Source organism: Aulostomus chinensis, chromosome 3, assembly GCF_037954235.1.
Source record: "Aulostomus chinensis isolate RoL2024-O1b breed Wild chromosome 3, RoL_Achi_v1.0, whole genome shotgun sequence".
In the NCBI taxonomy this organism is placed as follows: domain Eukaryota; kingdom Metazoa; phylum Chordata; class Actinopteri; order Syngnathiformes; family Aulostomidae; genus Aulostomus; species Aulostomus chinensis.
In genome coordinates this window covers 13933865-13958948 of record NC_141322.1, presented here as the reverse complement: position 1 = coordinate 13958948, position 25084 = coordinate 13933865, and the positions used below count along the sequence as shown (strand labels likewise).

General features: G+C 43.1%; 1 protein-coding gene across 3 annotated transcripts in view; it reads left to right on the top strand.

Moving 5' to 3' along the window:
• Positions 1-19555, top strand: part of plxna1b (plexin A1b) — a 199720-nt gene extending 180165 nt beyond the window's left edge. For 2 of the 3 annotated variants that reach the window (XM_086198826.1, XM_086198827.1), the window contains exons 21-32: positions 581-729; positions 3212-3468; positions 6175-6241; positions 9311-9457; positions 9727-9886; positions 10382-10485; positions 10762-10858; positions 12375-12565; positions 14490-14659; positions 14832-15044; positions 15127-15277; positions 16050-19555. In XM_086198826.1, the coding sequence (XP_086054952.1) occupies positions 581-729; positions 3212-3468; positions 6175-6241; positions 9311-9457; positions 9727-9886; positions 10382-10485; positions 10762-10858; positions 12375-12565; positions 14490-14659; positions 14832-15044; positions 15127-15277; positions 16050-16145 (1802 nt within the window). In that variant the 3' untranslated portion in view covers positions 16146-19555. The remainder of the gene's footprint in view (positions 1-580; positions 730-3211; positions 3469-6174; positions 6242-9310; positions 9458-9726; positions 9887-10381; positions 10486-10761; positions 10859-12374; positions 12566-14489; positions 14660-14831; positions 15045-15126; positions 15278-16049) is intronic. The other variant, XM_086198828.1, reaches the window with a different exon arrangement.
• Positions 19556-25084: the final 5529 nt, after the last annotated feature.

Below are 25084 nucleotides of genomic sequence, written 5' to 3'. Positions count from 1 at the left end.
TTCAGCTCCCCTGCAGCTACTGGACACTTTCCTTACTACAACACTTCCCTCTTTCCTCCTTCGTTCTCCCTCATGCTGCCGCTTTTCACTGCTACTCCTCCACATGCTTCTATCATGTTCACTCCTGTTGCCTGTGTCTTCACGAAAACATGTCTTGAGAGTGAAGATAAGGACTAGCTCTAGAGACTCTGCAGGTGTTACAAATGTGCTTATTTTCTACTTTGGTCATAGTTGTCCATTGCTCTATTTTTTTGTAGCCTTAAAATACTTTACTTAAATAGGTATTTCTTTTGGTGAGAAAAAGGGCTATTTGTAACTCATGAGTTAAAGCCTTAGAAGTTAAAGTAACAGTTGGCAGCTTTAAACCAATCTAATGTTTATTTAATTCTTGATTTTAACAGTTGATACCACCCAATATGGAGTTTCAACCCTTGTTCCTCCTTAACACTTATGAGAAGACCTATACTCTTGAGGAACGAGTCCTAGACTACATGTAACAAGACATGTTAAGCATTTTCAGCACAGAAGCAGTAGTTTGTTTCCTGCCACTGGGATAAACCTAAGTTATTTGTCTTTGCAGCCTTTGCAGAGTTACAGACGGATATCCATGAACTGACACAGGAGCTAGACGGAGCAGGAATCCCCTTCCTGGACTACCGTACCTACGCCATGAGGGTCCTTTTCCCTGGGATTGAGGACCATCCTGTTCTCAAGGAGATGGAGGTACGGGTCAGTAGAGAGCATAAGCTTATATACACAAATATAAAAATGAATGGGAAAAAAAGGTGTTTTCTGATTGTGTTAATGGTTTGTTTCATATGGGGGTTTTCACACAAAAAAATGTTGGTGAATAATTGGGAAAAAAAGAAAAGTTCATCATGAAAGGAAAGGTTTTTGTGAGGGTGGAGAAAGCTGGGGAGAACAGTGAGATAAAGCTAGGCAGAAATCCAGTAGAGAATCTCTTGTTTTGATCAGCACATTCTCATGAATGTTTGATGCTTTTGGGATCTATATCTGCTGCTCCAGAAATCTTGTTTTTAAAGTTGTTCAAGGGTTCAGAAAGCTGACATTCAAATATTGTGATGTAACCCACAGGAAGGGAAGCGTCTTTTCCACACGGCATTAAAATGTGTATTTGGTCATCAAATTGCACATGGATAGTTTTTTTTTTTACCATGTATTCAGGTGTAAATGCACCCAAGACTGTGTTGTCAACCTGTTGCTATGGATACCAAATAGTCATGTACGCTTTCTTCAGCAGTTGTATCACTGTTGTGTGTCTTTGGACACTGACAGAAGTCTTCAGCGAGGAAAATCAAAAGTTTGACAGCTGATACCCAGATTTGACCCAGTGTTTGTCCGTAAGGTCTCCATTCACCAGCCATGCCTTCGTGCACCAGGATCTGGACAGTGTCAGCGCTGACCAAACTGATTAAAGATGGCTCAAATTTTAAAAAAATCAGCATCCTCCTCTTCCTTCAACTCTGGCATTTGTCGAAAGTGGTGCCTTCCCCCAAAATTAGAGACACATTAAAACCTGGTGTAAATGTAATCAGGTTAAGTCACATCTTCAGCAATGATACAAGATATAAAATGTGTCTAAGGCCTCATTCAGACTGCAGACGGATTATATTTGTTTCTTAAATCAAAGTTGTTGTTTTTTCTGTCCACACTGATATTTGCAAGTGATGATGTCAGATTTGTTGTTTGTAGAAATCATCAACTTATCAACAGGACACAAACTTAAGGTGGCCAGTATGCATGGAAAAACAGGTTGCGGTTGATTGACAAATTGAAATCCTATTTGAGCGTCTAGACTGAGAGGTATCTGGAGAAGCCTGATTTGGATCAGATCTCAGGGTGTTTGGGGCTGTTCAGACTGTCTAAAATCAATCAGGATACAGTCTGATTCAAAATCCAATTTGTGTTGGCAGTCCCTACCAATTTATTTACTAAGAATATAAGTTTGCCAGTCTAACTCGATGTAGTCCAGTGAAGAGGAGAATTACAGTATGTTTGGCGTAGCCCACCCAGAACTGGCCAGCAAACGACTGTCATCATGGCATTGAGGAAGAAGAAGTTTTGAGTCCAAAATAGAATATAAATTGTAGGAAGAAACTCTTAGGGTAAGCTCCTGTTTGATGTAATGCAGTGAAGGTAGGGTTCTTTTTTGGGGGAGTGAGCACTGCCTGAGCTCCACTAAGACTTGGTACAAGTGATAGATTGCCTCTATAGGATTTAGGCTGTTTGAAGCTTCTGAAAAAGCAATGTTCACACGTTCAATAAAACACTCTCCCCTCCGCTACTCCTCATTTCTCAAGAGAGAACACTTTATCACTCACATGAACCTGGGCTGTGTGGACACTGTAATGTGGTGTGCTTCCATCATTTCTCTGTATACATTAGACTCTCAAACACACATCGCACAGAAATGCACAGCACACACCCGGCTGACATGCATGTAAGGTGGCGGCTGCTGGGACGGCGCTTTGAGGCGTTCAGTATCTGCTCATGCTATCAACTGTATTCCAAAGGGATAGTGTAGCGCGACATTGGATTTTCATTTGTATGGCCCAGGCAATCACAGGCCACAGTAGTACGCTAGCAGGCAGATCAATTTCTTATTATAGCATGAAGCTCACATTCTCACTACAAGCCTGCCCGTTGCTTTGAGAGAGGAAGAGAATCGGTGGCTGGGAGGGCAGTGAGGGATGAAGGGAGGTGAAGGGAGAGAAAGACAGAACCATGAGAAAGGAGAGAGAAGTTGGACAACTGTGGAGAGAATAATAGGTAAGAGGCAAGAGTAAAGGAGGAGCTGAGAGAATGTGAAGGGAGAAATGTGAAAACCTTGTTTCATGGATGGAGCTTCACATGTGCACGTGTGGCTCTTTAGCCAAGGAAGACTTGATCTTCTATTTTCACGAATAATCATTTATCACCTGTAACTCACAACCCATTTTTTCTCCACTCATTGTCTTCCTTTGCCTCCACCTCATTTTCCTCTGTGTTCCTAAATCTTAACTGTTTGCTATTTTCATTGCTTTAATCTTTTCTCTCATCTTGTGTTGCCCCTCTCTTGCTTTCAAATGATTCTTTACTGTCACTCTCACGTCTCAATTTATTTTTTACTCCACATTACGCACTTGGCGGCTTTGCTTCCCATCATTCAACATTCCCACACAATCATTACCTTCCGTACACTCTCCTCCAGGTCCCCGCCAATGTGGAGAAGGCCCTGACATTGTTCGGCCAGCTATTGACCAAAAAACACTTCCTGTTGACCTTCATCCGCACTCTGGAGGCGCAGCGGTCCTTCTCAATGAGGGACCGGGGCAACGTGGCCTCCCTCATCATGACAGCACTGCAGGGGGAGATGGAGTACGCTACAGGCGTCCTCAAACAGCTCCTGTCTGACCTCATTGACAAAAACCTTGAGAGCAAGAACCACCCGAAGCTCTTACTCCGGAGGTAAGGAAAGAGGGAGGAAGGGGGAGGGGTTGGCTTGTGGGCATTGATCATGAATGAATATGGATAAAAAAAAAAGTATTAGTTGTGGATAAGTGTTCCCTGTTTTGCTCCTGTTGTCAGTACGGTGCACATGCAAACACACAACAGAACCTGGCAGATAATAGCACTCATTATGTTACTAAAACAGCACCAGAACAGAAAATGGAAGAAAATAGATCACGCTCTCTGAGACTGTCAAGCAATTTGTTTATCTATCCCACTGCTGAAGTTGGGGAGCAGCAAAGCAGGGGCGAGAGTTTATAGAGGCATACGTGACGTTACGTCCGCTCTGTCTCTCAGCCCTGTTGCTGTCAGAGAGGATTACACCCCTGAGCACACACACTCATTCCCAACAGAGCTGCAGTCAGACAGACCACTCTCTCGGTCTCACTCACACACACACACACACACACACGCACACACACACACACACACACTCACAGGTAGAAAAAGCACAAGGGACAGTGGGGATGAAAAGTGAGAGAGGAGACGGATTTACAAGGTCGGGTGTGAAGGATAGAGTGAAGCGATTGTTAAAGGGGAAAAAGGAGAAGATGTGCAGCAGAAGTGGGAAATAAAGGGCAAGAAAAAAATGTGAGGTTAGAGAAAGGTGGATGGACCACAGGGAGAGAGGGAAATGGTGATTGACAGAAAGTTGAGGGCAATATGTCTGGAGGGAAATTTGGTCTTGAGGCAAACTGCTGAGGAAGAGAAAGGCCTTTGCATGGTAGAATATGCAATATGATTGGTGAATAGAGAGTGGAGAAAGAGAGATTAGTTAGCGCAGACAGGAAAAGATATACGCTTCTAAAGAGAGACACAATCTGAGAAATGGCCTTTCTCCAAATAAGTTGGAATTAGACATTAAATGATAAAAAAGTTATGTTTTTTTCTCTCCTTCTCCTCAGAGAGATATTTAATTAAAAATCTAATCAAATAAATGACTCTCAGCCAATGTGCCTGTGTGAAGCCTTTTCCAATCCCCTCCACGGTCACAACACGCTGTCCCTGCTAACTACACTTGCCTCTGGAGCTGGCGTTAATAAGCTTGCCCATTATTACACATGCTTCATCCCGTTTTTGTCTTTTTATTGCAATTCCTGACTTATGAGGATTTTCTAAATTTTAAACTAGAAAAGCACGGGAAAATTACCTAATGGGGGCTCCCATGGTGACACGTTCTCCATGCTGGTTGCGTTTCCTTCAATTTGTACCTTATAGGGTCTGATTTGTGTTTGTGTGTGTGTGTGTGTGTGTGTGTGTGTGTGTGTGTGTGTGTGTGTGTGTGTGTGTGTGTGTGTGTGTGTGTGTGTGTGCGTGTGTGTAAAGGAAAGCTGCATCTACCCCCGCTTCTTGTTGCACATGTTTGAAAACTTTGGAACAAAAGGTGCTAGCACAGTTTCCCTGAATGAGATGATGATATGTGTCGCCCACTATCAAGTCCTGACATGCCCAAAAGCGTGTTCTGTCCAGGTGTATTCGCCTCTCTCGTCCTTCAATCCCCCTTTTCCGTTGCCTCATCTTTCATCTGGTATATTTTGCCGACAGCCATGAAAAAGAAACTGTTCCACATACATCAAACAACAGTCAAACGGGAGGCTTGCGGAAGCGTAGGAGTTCATGTCTCGTTCCTGCTACAGGCTGTCACTGGTTTCATTGGCCTAGTTTCCTGTGTTTTCTTTTATTTTCTGTCTTCTTCAATTGTCCTGGAAGAAAAAAAAAGCAGAATTTCTGCGTAAAGTTGATTAAAAAAATCCTCCAACTGCTGTTTCTCTCTAGAATGTACCTCTCATTGCTGTTTTGCACCCTACGTCATGTTAATGATAGAGCAAAAAAGGATATTTACTAGAAGCTAGAAAGTGTGGGAATGTGGCCCAGTTAGACAACCCAGTAACCCTGCAGTAGTTATTATGCATTCTCCATTCATCTAAGGCAAAACAAGGAATGGATAATTGAGCAGCAGTGAAAAGGAGGGCTTACAGAAAGCAAGGAGGCTAATCTGAAGATATTTTTTATTGCTGTTGCCCTTCCGTTTTCCCCCAACATAGCAGCGTCTCCTTTTCAGCTGTTAAACAAATGAGAAGTAATAAGTCTGTTATTACAATACCTTTTGATTGTTTTGTATTCATTCATTGCTCACGTGTCTTCTCACGCACGTGTGGAGGCCCCTGCACACATACTTACACACACACACAAGCACACAGATTACATGGCAGGTTTGTGATTAATGAGAGAAGTTAGTGAATTATACTAATTGCTGCATTTCTAATGAAGACGAGTGGGTTTGCTTTACAGGGAAACATGTAGGGGACAGGAGGTGGGGGTGGAACAATGAAAGAAATAGAGGGGTTTGTTTTGTCAACTTAATTTGTTTGTGTGTCATGGGGGGTGAAGGAAGTTGGTTGTTTGAAGGGTACACTGCCTGATTGTGCTGAATGTTCCCTTTGATGTGGGAGTGTGTCTTAAATGCCTTTTCCTCCCACGATGAAAGTGTTTGGGTGTGTGTGCTGGTATAGGGAGGAGCATTTTGGGATGGCTCCACTGGTTCAGAGGTTTATGTTGCTTACTGAGGTTGATGCAAAAAATTGTTTGTTTGTTTTCCTTCTCCTTCCTTTTTCTTGGTCTATGATTCCCCTCATCCCTTCTCCTCTCTCATATCTCCTCCAGGACGGAGTCAGTCGCTGAGAAGATGCTCACCAACTGGTTCACCTTCCTGCTTTACAAGTTCCTCAAGGTAAATTTGTCTTTCACACATGCAGGCACATAAGTTTTGAAGCAATACTAATTCCACTGGTGTTAGAGCATATAAAAATGCTGCACTAACACACGCACAGCTGCAGCATTAGATAAGGCCGAGGCGGCTGGCTACCGATCCCTTACCTACGCCTTTCATGTGATAAATTCTCCTCTCTGCGAATGGAGGAATCTGTGCAGTCTGAAGCACCGTTCAGATGCAGCTGGTCATGTTGTTATGATTGCCATAGCCTGTCACGCTATCCCGTCCTCTTTGTGTCTCTCACTGGATTCTTTTTGAGCCAGAAAAGTGTGTGTTTGCCTGTGTGAATATGTGTGTGTCTGTTTCCCTTCTGAGCTTTTGGGGCTTAGCAAAAAAAAAAAAAAGCTTTCTCTCATTTCTCTTTCTGTATGTTTCCTTTCACTTTCTGAATTCTGTGATAGGGAATCAGAGCAAATGATTGAAGCATAAATGCTGCTAAATACTTGTTTTCACGCACACATTCTCTCCGGTCAAACATTGCTGCAGCTAATCAGTTAGCCTTAAACCCCTCGACAGGACAGTGGAGGATAGCCCAGCAGCCAAGCACCCCCCCGAGGGTCACAGTTAGCATCTGTGTGTTTCTGTTTTGGATGTGCTTGCATGTTGGTTCTGGCTCTATATAAGAGACAGGACAGAGAGATTTGGGTTCAAACGACAGAGGAGGGGGTTACTAGGGAGGCTGCCATATTTCCTGATGACTGTCTCTCCATCAGAAAGATAAGACAGAGGCAAAAGCATACAAACAAACACAGAAACTGGCCAGAAAGATATGTTTTTATGCGGGGATGTTGGAATTGTTGGATGTACACTATATATTACTGTTCTTCCAGTCCTATAGGTTTTTTTTTCTTCTTGTCAAAACACATTGGTCTAACAATAAAGTTGTTCTAGTGAGAGAGTGTCGAATGATTGGAAGTGTTGCTGGAGTTGTGACCTGGCTAGCAGCAAGGTTACCAACTCAGCTTTTATCTAAACTCTCCAATTCAGTGCCTCTCTTCCTCCTGAGGTTTTAGGGGTCACATAAAAGAAAGACCTGGAACAATTTCAAGGTTTAACCAGGTGTGAATAGAGATGGGTTAAGGTCAAGCAGTTATTCAAAGGAGGATAAGGGTTGGAGCTTTCTCTCACCAAAGGGAACAGGAGTAACAGAAAAAGGCTTTTATCCATGACCCTGCTCTGAGGGCTCACTCTGGTCTGGCTTTTACAAGAGTTTGGAATCACTTCGTCAGTGTATGTTACTAAAAAGGGGACTGGATTGGATGAATTATAATTTAGATCATTTTATTATTGGGAGTTTTGCTAAAAGGCATAGTTAAATCACTCCTGTGTGCCTGCCCCACCCACTCAGAGCTCATCTGCCAAGTAAATTAATAAATATGTGCATTTGTTTAGCATGTTCTCTTCCATGTTTAGTCTTTATATGTATACAAATAGCGCAAAATTAATTTCGTTTTTTTGATTAAGTTCATGGACAATTTGCACTTTTACATCAATTATTTGCGGGTAATAAAAAGACAAGTGCAACAGATTTAGTAGATAGCAAATTTCCATCTTTAGTCCTTGAACAATTTGCAGAAATACACAGCACAATACAATATAATGTAAAAAACACAAAAACCTCATGTTAAAGTCAGCAACACTGAACCGGTACAAATGACGGAAAATGTGTCCCGCCTGGATATCAGTTGCAAAGTATAATAACAGGAGTTTGACATGAAAAACCGAAGAATACTGCCGGTTTTATTCAAGTGCATCGTTTTTTATTGCCTGCCTTATATAAAGTGCAACCATATGCACTATGTTACTGCACTGATACAGAGAGACGAGGCAAAACAGTCCATTGACATATTGACACGGGTGCAGAAATAAGGACATACATAAGTGAGTGAATGATAATAATTCATGTTTTGTAAGCAGCAATTTAAACTCTGATATCCTAATGTAAATAAAGCGAGCATATTTGATATTGACTTGTTTTTGCAGACCTAGAGGTCAAAAGGGGCTCAAGGCAAGTAAATTGACACCATTCGAGCTGAGAAGCAGCAGAGAGAGCTGATGCATTTGCTGCGAGGCAGAGAAGTGCTGCTGAAGCACGAGAGTTCACCTGACAGCTCACCAAAATGACTGCTGAGGGGCGAAGGGCAGGAAGTGTATGTCTCTGTTCCAAGACAAACAAAACATGAATACGCTCAGAAATAACAAACTGGTCAAACAGGATTGCATTTGCATGCCTCTGTAACATTCTAGCACATGTCTGGCCCTGACTGGCCTTTTTGTCAGCAGCTAACTTAAGTGTAAAAAGTTGTTATACTTATTATTATCATTTTAATGATAAACTGCAAAAAAAAGAATCCTACACCATAATTTATCAGTTTTCCTTTTAATATGAGGGGAGCAGAGGGAGCTACAGAAGGAGGCAGTGCTTAGTTAGCAGCCCAGCAGAAGGAGGGGGTGAAAAAGAGAGCAAGAGACCGGGGGAAAGAGCGACGGCGGCGGCCCAACATCCCAGCGCTCATTGCCTGTTTGACATGTCTCACACAACAAAGTGCTTCTCCAAGCGTTTTTCACCCCTCAGTCGTTAACCTTCTTTTAACTTCTCCATCAATTGCCACTTACTCGCACTTTCTCTGATTTCTCTCCTCCTTGCACACTCAACTGCTCCCTCATTCTCTCTCACACACACAAATTTACAGAGGGGTTGTTTTCCCGAAAGAGGAGACACAAGGGAGAGGCTGGATTGTGAGAGGAGAAATATAGTAGGCGTGTTGCCCTGTCAGTTGTCAGTTGGGGTGCTATTAGCCAACTCAGGTCATGGCCTTGTTCTTTACTAGTCCACCAGCTGTTCACGCAAAGATTTCAAATAGAACCAGAGATGCTCAGCAAACCTACAGTCGGCACCTTTTGCTGTTGACGTTTTTGCGCTTGTGTAGTTAATGTAATGATTTCACCTTTTGACCTTCCATCCATCCTTTGTTTCTCTTTCACCTCCACCTGTCTCCATCTCTATCTTTCCGTATTCTTCTCCAGGAGTGTGCCGGGGAGCCGCTCTTCATGCTGTACTGTGCCATGAAGCAGCAAATGGAGAAGGGTCCGATAGATGCAATCACTGGAGAGGCCCGCTACTCCCTGAGTGAGGATAAGCTCATCAGACAGCAGATTGACTACAAGACTTTGGTCAGTGCACACAGTTGAAACACACATACGGTGCATAAATAACAGACGTAAAACTTTTGGAACCTCCTATAGCTTTAATGCAGTTGAAAACCAACATGCAACAAAAAGCTGAGCAAGCATCGTTCCAGGGTCACACGTTTATTCTAAACTGCTGTGTCTAGTATTTGTTTGCAGGGTCAGATTTCCACACATCAATAATTTGCACTCCCAGTCTGGGTTGAGTTGCCGGTGTGAATGTGGCCCGTGACCTTTGATCTCTGCCTCTGTAGACGCTGCACTGTGTAAACCCAGAGAATGAAAACGCTCCTGAGGTGACGGTAAAGAGCCTGAACTGTGACACAGTGACGCAGGTGAAGGAGAAGCTACTAGATGCTGTGTACAAGGGAACGCCGTACTCTCAGAGACCGAAAGCCTCTGATATGGACCTGGGTAAGTTGGAGGAAAAACAACTACACTCACACAAAGTCACACACTCAGCGCAGGTGTTGTACGGCAGGGTGCGAAGGAGGGGTCGTCTCAAGGGTTCTCTAAAGCAGAAGGGAGCCTTACAGACAGGTTGGGTGATTTTGCATCGAAATGAATTAGAGAAATGAACCAAAATCCACTTAAGTTATTTGTTTTACTCTTTCTAAATTGAAATCATTTACTCAGCGTCGCCGTCTGCATGTTTGGCTGACACACACAAATATGGCCTGTAAGGGAGACTGGATTCCTCTCTGTACATGTATTGACATGCCTAATAGATTGCTAGCAAGAGAAGGAAAATACCATAATTGTCTGTTTATGTGGATGTTGTATTCACTTGAATGTGTTCATCAGTATGATGATGATAACTATTTGGAAATTAGCATCTAAATTTCCCTGACAGTCCAAAATCTATAATAGGTTTAATATGTAGACACTTCTTCTCACTTTGTGTGACAGAATGGCGGCAGGGAAGGATGGCTCGCATCATCCTCCAGGATGAAGACGTCACCACCAAGATTGACAATGACTGGAAGAGACTCAACACCCTGGCTCATTACCAGGTGCCCTGCTGCTTAAGCTCACCACAAACACTGCGCTGCTTTCTGACATGTTTATTCTGTTCTATATTTGTGTTGCTTGTAAATGCATTCAACAAACCAGATGTGATGTTCCGGATGTCATTGTTTTAGGGTAAATTTTAGTTTGATGTAACAGCTGTCATTTTGGTTTTTTGGCATGGGGATGATGATGTAAAGTGAGCAGTGACTTTTGATGTGCTGTAATCTTGCCGCTGGACATTTTCACAGCAATAACTGATCTTGAAAATCCTTCTTCAGGTGACAGATGGCTCAGTGATCGCCCTGGTGCCTAAACAGAACTCAGCATACAATATCTCTAACTCCTCCACGTTCACCAAGTCCCTCAGCAGATACGGTACGAGAGAAGGTGTGTGTGTGTGTGTGTGTGTGTGTGTGTGTGTGTGTGTGTGTGTGTGTGTGTGTGTGTGTGTGTGTGTAAGTGTGCACTCATTTCATAAAAAGTGCAAATATATGTCAGACAAACCTCCTTTAAAAGCAAAAACACAAGCCACGTTCAGAATGTTATAAACTTACTGTAAAAACACATGATGTTGAAAACATTATGGACAAATATGAATAAGCTACAGGGAGTCTGATACAGAAAGTGACATTTATGCCCCTTTACCCTTTGTCACAGTTTGTGTGTGTTAGTTAACTCAGTATAACACTAGGTGTTGCCTCTTTCTTTCATCAGTTTTTTCCTACTGACAGTGCAAACACCCACAATTCTCCCACTGAAATTAATAATAAAATGGAATTACATATTTGCTTATTTTGTGCAATATTTTAATATGTTCAGACTTCCAGTGCAGTTGTGGCAGCTAATTACTGAAATGATGATTTCTTGCCAAACCCCATCGTACATTTTGGTGATCAGTGATTATGTTGATCAAAAGATTTCACTTCAAAATGCAAGAAACGCAGATGTTAATGACTGGAAAGGCTAAATTCACATTCAACAAGGTCACAAACACACTTTGTCTCGTTAGCAAACTCCAAATAAAATGCTAGTCCTGCTCCAGGAGCCATGCAAACCTGCATGTGTGCATTCAAGCAGAGTTCACATAAACACAGGACGAGCACATTTAGCCTCTTCAGGTCTGTACAACTGATAAACTTAGTCATACTGACATAAAACACAAAAATAAAAGTTTTCCAACTGCCGCACCTTTTGCAAAAACTACAATTTTTTTACAGAACGAATTGTATTTTTGGCTTGAATTGGCTGCACAGGTTTCAGATGTTCTCCAGCTTTCTATGGCTTGTGTTTTCTGAGAGCCTCCCTGGTCTACAGCAGCTCCGTCCCTGAGCCCTGCCGCCACCATGACATGCCCATAAATACGCACTAACATCCCCATCACACTGGCTCCCTACTTTCATGGGCCTGGTCCGCATTCTCTCTCCCCCTCCCTCTCTCTGACATTTTGAACCTCTCAATCCTTTCCTGCTTCGTCATGGAAGTGACAAGCATTCAAAACGAGAGCGTAATGCTCCATGTCACAAAATGGGGGATCGCAGTCCAACAAAGGGAGGAGGGGTAGGAGAGAGAGTGACAGACAAATTTATTCTGGGATGAAAGAGTGACATGCAAGTAGACGAAGCTGTCACCTTTCAAAAATGCTTTTAACTTCACAGGGAGATTTTGCTCTCAGCAGCTGCCTTGAATGTCTAATTCATGTGTTTTTCTACCAGAGAAGCTTCAATCATTTCTCCTTGAAATTGTGATTAAGACCAAACTAATTATAGTTTTATTAGTTACAGAGAGGTACCCAGTCTTGAGCGCTGCATCACTTTAACAAAGTACATGTTTAGCTCCACATTTGTTCATCCCTCCAATCCCGTCTCCTCATCCTGTGTCTTCTTCCTCACAGAGAGCATGCTGAGGACGGCCAGCAGTCCAGATAGCCTACGTTCCAGAACCCCCATGATCACCCCCGACCTGGAGAGTGGCACCAAACTGTGGCATCTGGTCAAGAACCACGACCACTCGGACCAGAGAGAAGGGGACAGAGGGAGCAAGATGGTCTCTGAGATCTATCTAACAAGGCTGCTCGCCACCAAGGTAGAAGACAGAAGAAGAATACATGAACACTCACAAACACACACACCTTTACTCCTCAACATACTTGTCATGTAGCCCACTTCCACAGGCAACCCCTGCTGACCTTTGCTTGGTGGTGGTCTCCAAGCTCATTAACATTTTTCCAAACCTTTTGCACAAAGACACATATGAATAGGAATGAGTGTGTGTGTCTTAATTAGGAGGGTGACCTTTGACTATTGAGTTGTTTTGTTGGTGTTACAGGGTCCTCTGATAGTGGCCTGGGGGCTTCTAGGCCCAGGCCTTCACCCTGCGATCATTACTCAACAAACTCCTCCATGTCCTCCATCCATACTGAAACCTGCGCTCAGGTTCTTATGCTGCGTGCGTCCTCAGATGATGGTGTGAAAGGTCATGTGGAGTCCAACTCAGTGTGTGTGTGTATGCTTATGTGTGCTGACGTCATGAAGAAATCAGTCGATGTGTATTTCACCCCTGAGTAAGTTGTCAAAGCAGCAGGGTCGGACTGAGTTCCCATCACTGTAGGATGTTTTGTAAGACTGAGAAGACATCAAGTTTTATCAGACTGTGGTTTAAGTAAGAGAATAACTAACTTTTTAATTTAGTGTTTTGTTTTGCCTGATTTATCATACGGCACCACAGCTAAGTGCACAAAACGACTGAGGGGAAAACAACTGAGACGCTGCCATGTGATGTATCCTTTACTCCAGAGTGTAGCCTTCGCTGAGCCTTCCTCCCAGTCAACACATTGCCTGTCTACTGTCTTCTGTCTGCTTAGAAAGTCAAAAACATCCACCCATAAATTATTAATCACTTTTTGAAAGGTTTCATCAACAAACTTTGGGACCACAAAATAATTTATGTTGAAATTCACCTTTTAAAAAAGTGACCTGACTTCTATTTTAACTGCCACACCTTTAAACACAGAAATGAGGATACCTTTTTAATTCAGTAGTATTTACATGTGCGGCAGAGGTTTGATACGTGCAGACACAGACTCCCGCACGTACTGACAGATTTACAGGCCCCTAACATCTGTATTTGGAAGCAACTCTTAATTTTCTCCAATGAATAATATATCACTGATGCTGCTGCTCAAACACTCGCAGGCTCAGACAGGCAAAACTCTGTCTTTCTACCCTGCTACGATGAAGAATAGATCCAGTTTAAAATATACATTTGTTTATATAATTCTTTTAAAATGCTCCAAATTCACCTAATGGGTCACATCTATCAAATTCACACAGTTCGCTGCCTGTTTCACAAGCCTGCCTGGACGTGGCCATGTACACAGATGGCCAATATTCTCTGGTGATAATGCACAGAAACACGCAGCAACTTCCCTTGCAGCCTGCCAGCAGTGATACGCTCTCATTTGCGAGTACTAACAATCATGGTGATTCAGCTCACCGCGATACTTCCTCTCCCCTGATGTTTCACTCATTAGCTCCAGATTTCCATTGTTGGATCTCCAGGTAGAGCCAGGTTAGCGCCATCAATGCTGCTTCGATTGGGAAATGATTAACATGCAAGCCGGAGGAAGACAATGAGGGAACCTGGAGAGTGGCAGTTTGTTCTTATTTATGACGGCTCCCACGGCTTTGTGTGCTTAGGATGCTGATTGTTGATGTGTGAGTGAAGACGGAACTGAGGATTCAACTTCTGACTGCTTTAAGTTGATGTACGTTTTCCAAAAGGTGGCGTGGAGGCTTACAGAATGGAACCGTTTCTATTCAGAGGGACAATAAAACAATTAAACAAGGCATTCCAGATCAACTTCACTGGGCCCTGTCCCTGTTAGTAGTGGTGTTACAACATAAATCTAAGCAGAACCAACGTTACCTTCATACTCTCACCATGCACATATAGAGGAAGGATCACATCGTGCTTTCTGAACTGATCCAGTTGTGATTCTGTGCTTCAGGGTACGCTCCAGAAGTTCGTGGATGACCTGTTTGAGACCATCTTCAGCACAGCGCACCGAGGCAGCGCCCTGCCCCTCGCCATCAAGTACATGTTTGACTTCTTAGACGAGCAGGCTGACAAACACTCCATATCAGACGCTGATGTGAGGCACACTTGGAAGAGCAACTGGTGAGTACTTTGAACTTAGCTTCCACGGTTCTGCAGCATGAACACCAGAGTGTTGTCAGTGCTGCAGAACCGTGATCTTCTTCTGGGTTTGTTACACAGATTACACCACGGGGACTTGTCAGCATTATCTAACCATTATCTCTCCACCACCACCACCATTCCTCCTTTCTAGTCTGCCACTTCGGTTCTGGGTGAATGTGATCAAGAACCCCCAGTTCGTCTTCGACATTCACAAGAACAGCATCACAGACGCCTGCTTGTCTGTGGTGGCTCAGACCTTCATGGACTCCTGCTCAACATCGGAGCATAAACTAGGGAAGGACTCACCTTCTAACAAGTTGCTCTATGCTAAAGACATCCCCAACTACAAGAACTGGGTGGAGAGGTACGCCATCATGTGTTCAGGTACTCATAAAGCTGAGCTGTAGCGCATTTATAAGATGACTTTTGTGTCCATGTGCGTGCAGGTACTACTCTGATATCTCTAGGATGCCGGCCATCAGTGACCAGGACATGAGTGCCTACCTGGCGGAGCAGTCCCGCCTGCACGCCAACCAGTTCAACAGCATGTCTGCCCTACATGAGATCTACTCTTACATCATCAAGTACAAGGACGAGGTGAGTTACATCTGACTGCAGAGTAGCGAGCAGGCCAGCTGCAGCTCAGGCTACTTCATTGTCTCTCCATGCCTTCACGGTCAGTACTTCTGCTTTATGAAGGGTTTGTTCGTTGTGTTTCTCCATTTTGAAGTATCACATTACAAAAGATTATTAACTATTTTCCTGTAAATTTGGGATGATTTTTGCCCTTTCAAAAAGGCTGCATGTGCAGAACCGAAGATGGAAACCCATTTTTCCAAGGAGCTCTGACACAGTGAATCGGAGTAGACGCGACCTGACCAAGTAGCTGTTTCTGCTGCCTATTATACATCTTCCCAAATTTTCCCAAACTTTGCCTCTGCACTGCACGCAAAATGGCTGTACAAGCTGGTGCAAACGAAAAATTACAAATTGCAGAAAGCTCGCACCTTGTTTTTACTGGTAGATGGCAGCAGACAGCCATGACAAGTCTTCTCCTGTTGCCTCCACCATCATCCTCAGACAGGGGTGCATATTTTGCAACCAAGTTTATTTGCTAAATTTCCTAATTTTGCTTAAAATCATTTTGATGTGGGATGGAAAGTCATTTAATGTGTTTGGCTCTTAATTCCGAAGGGATTTCAAAAGTGGATGCAAAGAAAAGCAGAGTTTCTTTAAGAAGGCTTCCTTCAGTTAACCTCTTTAGCTTTTACCGAAGCACCCAAAGGAAACACACAAAACATATCAACTTCTTTATGACGCAAGAAACCTACATGTCTTGAACCTAGCATGTTTTCCTCTTCCCGTTCAGATCCTGTCGGCGTTGGAGCGGGACGAGCAGGCGAGGAGACAGAGACTGAGGAGCAAGCTGGAGCAGGTCATCGACACAATGGCCCTGGCCAGCTGAGGATCACCCAGCATCTACGTCTCCTACGTCTCCTCACTCGTCCTCGCCATCTGTTTCTCTCCCTTGCTCCTCTCACCCAGACAACAAACAAAACTCCAACCCCCAACAACACAACAGAAGAACTGCAAAAGGACTGAAGCAGTACACTGCAAAATGGGGGGGGTTCGGCAGAGCTGGGCGGGCCTGTGTATGCTTACATGTGTATGTGTGTTTGTCTGCAGCCCCATGTGGTGTGTGGGCGCTTGTATGTGTGAAGGACAGCAGACATTTTCACACATGCATACATGGAGAACATGTCAGCTGACAGCGTTTGATTATTGTGGATGTTGGTTCTTGTGGTTAACTTTGATTTCAGGAGTTTTGTCGTGATGACGATGGTCAGAAAAGAAACAATGAACGCCTGGAAACGAACTCCAAATATGGCATCAACCACAGAGTGGACCGATCTGTGATGGGCCAGTGGAGAGAGAGGCTCTCTCGGTCATGTGACTCCAACAGGCGTCACACATTTAAAGGATGTTTGGTTTATTTTTGTTTTTATTTTTTTATGTAATCAACTGCCCACTCTCTGATCTCTCGCCACTTGTATTACTGCTGAATTTGCACAATTTACAGAAACGTTACAAAGGAAGACTATATAGATATTATATATAAATACAGCTACGTTTTTAAAGAAAGATTAGGGAGAAAACATTTTTGTTGTTTTTCATTTTAACCAAGAAACACAATGAAGATACAACCGTAAATCATGATTTGAAATTCAAGTACCAAAAAAAAAAAGAAAAAAAAACACAGACATTAAAAAAAAAAAAAAAGAAACAAAAAAGTCGTACTGTGCCATGTTTTCTTTGAATGTTGTTTAGTGCAAAGACATTTTGTTAGATGGAATGTGCTACCGTATGATTTTAAATATGAACATGCCTAGTGACTGAAAAGAAAAGTTCGAGTGATGACCGATTAGAAAAAGAGAAAGAAAAAAAAACGTGTTAAAAATGGCGGGAAATCATGATGACACAGAGTTTATTTTCCTTGGTTCATGGTGTCACGGTGATAACATGAAGTTGCTGTTGTTTCTAAGTCAACCAGTGCAATCTTTTGGTTCCAGAAAACCAAATATATACGCCCAGGATTGTTGATGGCCACGGTAGTACTGCGGCTGGTTCAAGGGTCAAGAGGTCACAATTCAGCGGATCATGGTGTTGTGACTGAACAGTGAAGTAGCTACATTGCACTACCTGAAATATCCTCCCCCCTCAACACAGCGTAGCCGCCATATCTAAAGGTTCCACAGGTACTGCGTCCTGTAAAGAGCAAAGTCTGCGCCGGTAGACTTTGTTTACATCTTCACAGGAGCCACAATGAGGTCAGGTGGAGCTTAGTCGAGCCCTGTAGCTGTGAAACAAAGTGGAAAAATCTGTTTTTAGCCTAAAGCCACATTTTAGTTTCATTTTCTAAATGTTAATACCCAGATAGAGGGGCAAGAAAAAGATATACTGAGTGTTTCTCTCCACCTCTAATCCATTTGAAACAGGGGTTCTAGTCTTTAGGGGGGTATAGGAAGATCCAGGGGTGAGACACCTCTGTTCATTAGCTAAACAAAGCTGAGTAATCCTCCCGTTAGCCTGCAGCTCTTGTTTAAAAACTAGCCTATTGCCATGTGTGGCTTAAGCTTTTTTATATTAAGAGGATTTCTTTGTCTTTTTTTTTCTTTCTTTTTTTTTTTTTCTTTTTTTTTAGAAGTCATGGTTTTTGACTTTGTGGTGAGAAAAAAACAAATCTTATTTTCATTCTGCTTGCCGAAAACCAAACTGTGGTCTGTATAATGTTTTCATTTGTAAATTGTATACTTTTTTCACGATGAGCAAAAAGTTTTTTGCCATTTTTCGTAATCAGGTTTTCTTTTGTTTTATTTTACATTTTTGTCTTTTTATTTTTCAACATGTAAATTGTACATTTAACGGTACACAGAAGACAAAAGTCTCTTCAGTTTGCCTGAAGTTGAAGTACTTGACCGAACTTGAGGTTTATTTTGACCTCGGGGATCAAAACTGAAAATGTTGCATCAGATGAGCATCTGTGTCTTTGTGATGGAAATGTGACTTGCTGCTTTAACTCTTGTACCTTGTTTTTTCTATCAAACATTAGGGCTGTCATTCTATGCTGATCATAAATGCTGTCGCTTTTCATTTTTACACTTGGTTCCCACCCCCCCCCCCAAAAAAAAACGAAAAAAAAACCCCACCCTCTCACACACGCAGGATTAATGAGCACACCTCCCAGAATGAACCCACTATTTTGTTTACATGTTCGAGATGTATCATTGCAGCTAACTTCAACAGGACAGTTGTTTACCTGCCAAAAAAAAACAAAATCCCTTAAGGAACCACTGGCTGTGTTTGGGTACAGTTTTCTTCTACTCAGTGGATCATGTTAGCAACACAGTCTTTTCTGTCTCCATATTAAAGCGAGCACTGCAGGATCTCACGCTTCGGTTCATGCTCAAACATTTTAGAATGTTTTGTTTTTCTCCTTGATATTCATCTGCTGCATCTGTATGTTTTGGCCTGTGGATCACGTGGAGGGGGAGATGCTGTTTAAAACCCCCCCCCTCAGATCATAGCAGAAGCACACAGACGCAAACCAGCTGTGTCGGGCTGGTGGTCTGCTTTATAAAAACCATTCTGGATTCATTCTCAGGTTCCTTTTTGTCATGTTCTGCTTGTAATCCGGGTTATTCGGTGACAGGTAAGGAAGTTCGGCGTATTTATAATTTGCATGGCCGCTCGTCTTTTACTTTAACCTGCTCTGCAACCTCAGAAGCATCTTTTAGAAAACAAACAAAAAATACTCCTTTATTTTGCACTGTTAGGTGATTACTGACTTGTATTTATTGTTATTAATGTGGTAAAAAGCATGTCTGTGTGAGTTTTTGGTGCCATCAGGAGGAGACTTGAGCCTGGCGTCCAACTTTCATGCTGTTAAATCTGTCAGACCAGAACAAACGGAACAAGTTTACAGCGCTGCCTTCAGTGTGAGCACATCATGTTTCATTCTCAGCTCCTCAGACATGCTTTGTCACACGTTTGCCTCGTGGCTGAATCAAAAATGCGAGTCGTGGCACCGTTCTGTTTTTCAGTTGTTACTTCCTGCTCTTTTTAATCTTCTTGTTTTCAAAAATGTCAGCAAGGCAAGGCAAATCAATTCCAGACAAGAGTGGCAAAGGAATTTTAATACTACAAAAACTCTGATACATTTTTAGAGTTTCAGACTTGAAGCGACTGCCACAAGTTTGTAGGTTAACATTCATTGTGTAAATATTCTGTTATTTCCTATTTTGCAGATTTACTACTTGTAAATGAACACGCATCAAGGAGAAATTAAACATTTTTTGGTAAATAAAATGTGGCCTGAATATTTTTTAAGGATTTTTATTGATGGAAAAAGAAGTTATGCATATTCGTTTGATGGACAAAAGTTCATGGATATTTTTCCAACATGGAGTATGGAAGTAGTCTACAATTTATAAAGTGTTATGAGATGTAAATAATTGTTGTGATTTGGTGCTAAATACTGTTGTTTTGGGTTTTTTTTAAATTGACGCTCACCAACAGTGCACAACCCACTTGTAGGTCTGAGAACTGCAGCTATGATCTAGAACTCCGATGAGGAACTGCAGTATCAGAACTGGGTTCTAACTGCTCTTCTGCCACCCAACAGTAACGTGGCTCCTGATTGGTTGTCATCGTTGTTGCTGAAACACAAGGGCATGGTGTCTCATGAAGCAGCAAGCTTTGTTAGTAGAATGAACCAACTGGAAGAGCGGTTCTGCAGAAATGCGGTCAAGAATGGGACGATGCATGAGTGGAGTTTCTTAGCAGAAAGTATGCCGCGCCGTTCTTTCGTTTGTGATGGCGTCACATGGCTGAAGGAGCTTGTCTGTCGAGGGAAGCTCTCCGCCCTCTCACAATGGTGTTGGATGGGATCCAGATTTACAGAGCTCAACCTTCTAGCTAGCAGGGTCCAGGTCTCACCAGGATGTGCACCAGCTGCTTTCTATGGCAACGTTCTCATGCACACTAGCACTCTGCACGGCTCACAGTGCTGTTCTTGAAGGTTGCTCTGGTGTACATGAGTCCCTGGGGACTATTCGGTTCCTGGCCACTAAACATTCCCCAGCACCAAATCAAGTCATGATCACTTAGAGGAACGGGGGCTGGTGATCAGGAGGAGGCAGTGAGATAACCAGGTGAATCCACTCATCACCAGCTCCAACAGGCTTCAGGAACCTCACTAGGACGAGACCGAAGACCTGGTCCGGGGGCCGCGTGTACTGGGACCTACTGGGTCTAGCAATGCACCCTTTGACTGAGCTGCCGGTAAGACTGCAGCTGTGGACATGGAGCAGACTGCTCCTTGTGCTCTTCAACTATACCAAGTTGAACTGTAGCCCTGCAGACAGTCGGCGAGGACATTTTGTCACGTTTATTTATTAATAGTGAGACTGGGATTTATGCGCAGTACATGCAGACTAACACGGGTTCTTTTTGGAACTGAAAGGGATATTTCAAAGACATTTGAAATCATAATGACCTCTTGTTCATTAAAATAACTTGATCAGATGGATATCAGAACCTAAACCTGATTATGTTCCCAAATAGCACCCATTTATTACATTTTGGCTCTTTGATGTGTTCTGTCATGTGATATCAAAGAACTGCGGCTCAAACTAGAGAAGCCCTCTGGTCAGAGAGCTTCCCTCCTCCATCTCTCTGCCTTTCATAACATGAACGCCATCATTAATCATTCTTACGGCTATGTACTTGAGTGGCTGGTGGTTGGGAGGGGGGGGCTTGTTCTCTGGAGGTGTTAATACTAACACGTTTACCCCCCTAAACATACATCACGCTTGCACTGCCCTCAGCTTACATGGACACTTACATGGAAGAGTGGCTCTGGGAGTTTAATACAGTCAGCTGGCTCACAGAAGTCCGCCATTTCTACGGAGCAACAAGAGAGAAAGAAAGCACCTTGTTCTTTTTTTCTTTTTCTTTTCTTCCACAACCTGCCTTTGAAGCATCGGCCTCCCTCCTCTCGGTGGATTCAATGAGCCCAGATAGACAGAAAATGTTATCATTGGCACCATGTGTAACCAGCCAGGCTAATTCAATTAAAATTCCGTACAAGGAGGAATGCTGAAATTGCGTAATGGTTGTGGGAGCACTGAATCTCGTAATGATCCTGTCAAGAGGCAAATGATCTTGCAGTGTGAACATTATGATAAATTCCTTGCGAAGCACAAGATGCTCGCGTCTTCACACTTCTCCCTCCGTCGCTCTGTGCATGCAAAATTCTGTTGCCATAGTTAATAAAGCCATGATCTATATTTGCCCCCCCTCCTTCCTCTTTAATCTCGTTTAGTCGCAAATGAAGAGCGCTCTATGTTTTATCACACGCTGAACCCAGTGAAATTGGAATTCTATTTTCGCTGAGGAGTCTTTTGGTATCTGTCAATGTGTGTTGTGTCAAGAGCGCAGTGGAACTGAGGCACCATGAGTGCCGGTGGTATCAGTAGGGCCCCTAAATCCTGTGAGCCGTTGACTGCTCCTGGTGAGGTGAAGGTGACAGCCATGACTGGTTGGGGGATGCTATGAGATGGATTAATGTCATTGTTTTTAACTTATGGTGCACGCGAACAGCTCTGTGTGTGTGTGTGTGTGTGTGTGTGTGTGTGTGTGTGTGTGTGTGTGTGAGGGAGAGATAGTGAGAGAGAGAGAGAGCTGAGTAGGCGTTAAGTACCGTTGCTGCCAAGCTTCAGCCCACCTCACTCTCACCGTATGAAGCTGCTGCAGGATAGCGATGCAGTTGGTGATACGAGGCTGCAAGAAAACACACCGGGAACTTGTAACCGGGCAGGTTACTTGAAAGGTGCTCCAATCAATACACGTCTATATCAGTGATAGCTCAATGCTTGCTACGTGTGATGTGGGGATGAGTTCAGCTCCCTGAAGGCCTGGGACACTTTTACTGCCTCTTTAACCTCGTTACTTTGGTTTTACAACACGCTGCCTCACCTCTCACGCTGATTTCCTCAGAGTGCATTTTTGATTTTGTGGATTTTGTCCCCATTTCTCCCAGAGAAGTGATTCAGCAGGGGAACGTGACACAGGAACTGTATTGTTCTGAACTGAGAAGCCAACGGTTTTTTTTTTTAATTCATTCGTGACATTAAACGAAGCCCCGGTTCTCTATGGAATCACCCGACCACAACCATCAACAAACAAACACACTAACAAACAAACATGGGCATCCAAGTGCACGAGGCCACACCTCACCTGCTCCCCGCTGAAATAAACTGTTTTCCTCAGCAAATTGGAATCATCAGATTAAAATGCACTCATAATAATTTAATAATGTAATGCCTAAAAGCTGTAAACAAGTCAAATTAATTTGTTACCTGATTAGTGCTTGTCCTTGGGAAAGCAAAACAAAAATCCTAAAAACAATTTTATTATATTTGATGGGAGTGATTCTCTTCATCCAACCTGAAATGTCGTCTAATTTGACTGTGCAGAACGCAGCCGGTTGCTGCACCTGTAGAGTTCTAACTGATCTACGTAAGCCAGCCCTCCATCTTAATATGAAGCAACTCTTTGGAAAGTTTGCACAAAAAAGAAAGGAAAGAAATGCAAATGAACTGCATTTGAATCAAACGGTCGGAGCATGTAGACTCCTCTGGTTCTGTCAGAAGATGGCGCTATAGACAACGTACGTTGAAATTTTGAAGAAGTAGAGGTTACAATCTGGAAACAAAATAAGTGGTTGCCCTGGTAACGAAGATATTATGATGTTTATTTTCTACATGGATGAGACCGAGGAGTATTTTGGTCTCCCAGGTGTATCTCTTGTTGTTGTTGACCAGCCATGATGATGCATGACGCCATCAGTGAGACGTCATCTCGAGTTCAATGTTCGCTACAGGACATCTCAACTTGTTTGGCGAATGTGTTTCCATCTTCCAATTTGCACATCAACTTTTTGCAGGAGTTAAAACCACCGCGAGTGAGCTTAAAAACTTTTTCCAAAGTATTTTGGTGTTTTCATCCCTCTTTTCAGATGCATAGTTTAAAATAAGCATAAAACCCAGGTGATGGAAACCCAGCCGGATGGCTGATCACATTCTAATATTAACACATTTCAGATAGAACTTTCCTGACCGCTGTATACGTGCTTGAGAGCGTTTTCCTGCTTCCAGCTTCATCATTGAGACGCAGCAACATCTTGTTTTCATTGATAGCGACACAGCTGAGGAAAGTGAAGAGCCGGGTGTTTCCCTCAGGAGTTGCTAGACTCAAACAGAACAGTTTCTGAAGGAGTTCCTCATCTTAACTTCAAGTGTCAGTGCTGCGCTCACGAGTTGTTTCTGTTGATGCCAAGTGGCCAGGAAATCTGTTATTTCAGGTTTAATGAACTATCCAGTGTGATTAAATGTGTCCGATCAAATTCTCCTGGTGAGTGAGAGTCAGAGGAAGGGTGGAAGCTCCACGGCTGATTTCTCTCTGTTCTGACTGGTTTGTTAATTTCTCCACCACTGGAGCGCCAACGGGGCCAGAGAAAATCCATTGCCTGCTTCACTGACCTAACGCTTCTTGATGTCTGGTTAACACACATGGGTTGGTAATCCATATCGAGCTCTCACAGAAGTTGTCTGCAGGATCTCTGCTGAACGCACACAACTGATGATAACTTGTGTTTATTTAAACTGGTTCTTCCATCTCTGTTGTCCTATCTAATATATTTCTGTTATTTTTCCCTTCAGCCAAATTGATAACGGGATGAGTCTGGCTTCCACACCTTAGTTCCAGCTGAAGACACCCTCCTGTGAATGGTAGGAAGCGGTCTGTCCCCCCTTGAGGTAATGGGTCACATCCCCCGGGACCTCTAGTTGCCCACCCAAAAATGCTTTCACATGCATGCATGTTTTTCCTGATCGACCGTGTGTGTGTGTGTGTGTGTATGCGCGTGCGCACACGCGTCTGGAGGTCAGTGGGGTCAAATGCAGACTTCCCACTGAAGACATCAGCAGTCAGTTTAATCACGAGTTGACCAGCTGATGGTCCGCACCAGATTGATAAAATGCTTTGGAATTGTTGCTAATGGCTGCAGTCCACAGTGATGTGCGCCGGCGTGTGCGCGCACGCACACACACACACACACACACACACTGCCCCCCTTTGATCTTCAAATGTGTGTCACTGGCTGCAGTTTTTTTCTCCTGTGTTTTGCAGCTTCAGTGAACTGAACTTAAAAGGGGCAGCTTTTCCTCTGAGAGAAGGAATCTATTGTGGCATTAAGCTTTGAGGGGCCACAACAAAGAAGTCAGATAGATACGTACACATTTTTCACTTGCTTATATTTCTCCAATTATTGGAATGGCTCTTGAAAGAAGACTTTCTTCAACAATAAGCAGAATAAGTCTCTGCTATTTTCCCTGCTTGGTAATTAGCTACAATGCATGGCGGCAGTCAGAAAAGATAACATTGCATTGAGTGTTCTTGAAAGATAACAGCTCGGAGCAGATGAAATGTAAAAAAATAAATAAAAAAAAAACGTGTTCACATTTTGTTTTTGTTTTTTTATTAAGAGACATGCGTATGTGAAATCAGCGTAAAACATTCACTTCTAATGAAATGTGGGATGAATTATTAATGCTTAGAGGTATCAGAGGATGCCAGATGTCCCTTAAACCCCTCAAAGATTCTGCCTAAGCTTTGCCCTTTGACCTCTACATTCGCTGTGTCTGACGTCTCTTCATGTGCGATCAACGGAGTCGTTCAGAACATGCTACTTTTCACTGCGCCATTTCTCTGGTGCATTCACGACTGTCACTTTGTTGTCAGAGGGACACGGTGTGTATCTTAATGCCTCAGTGCTCATGAATT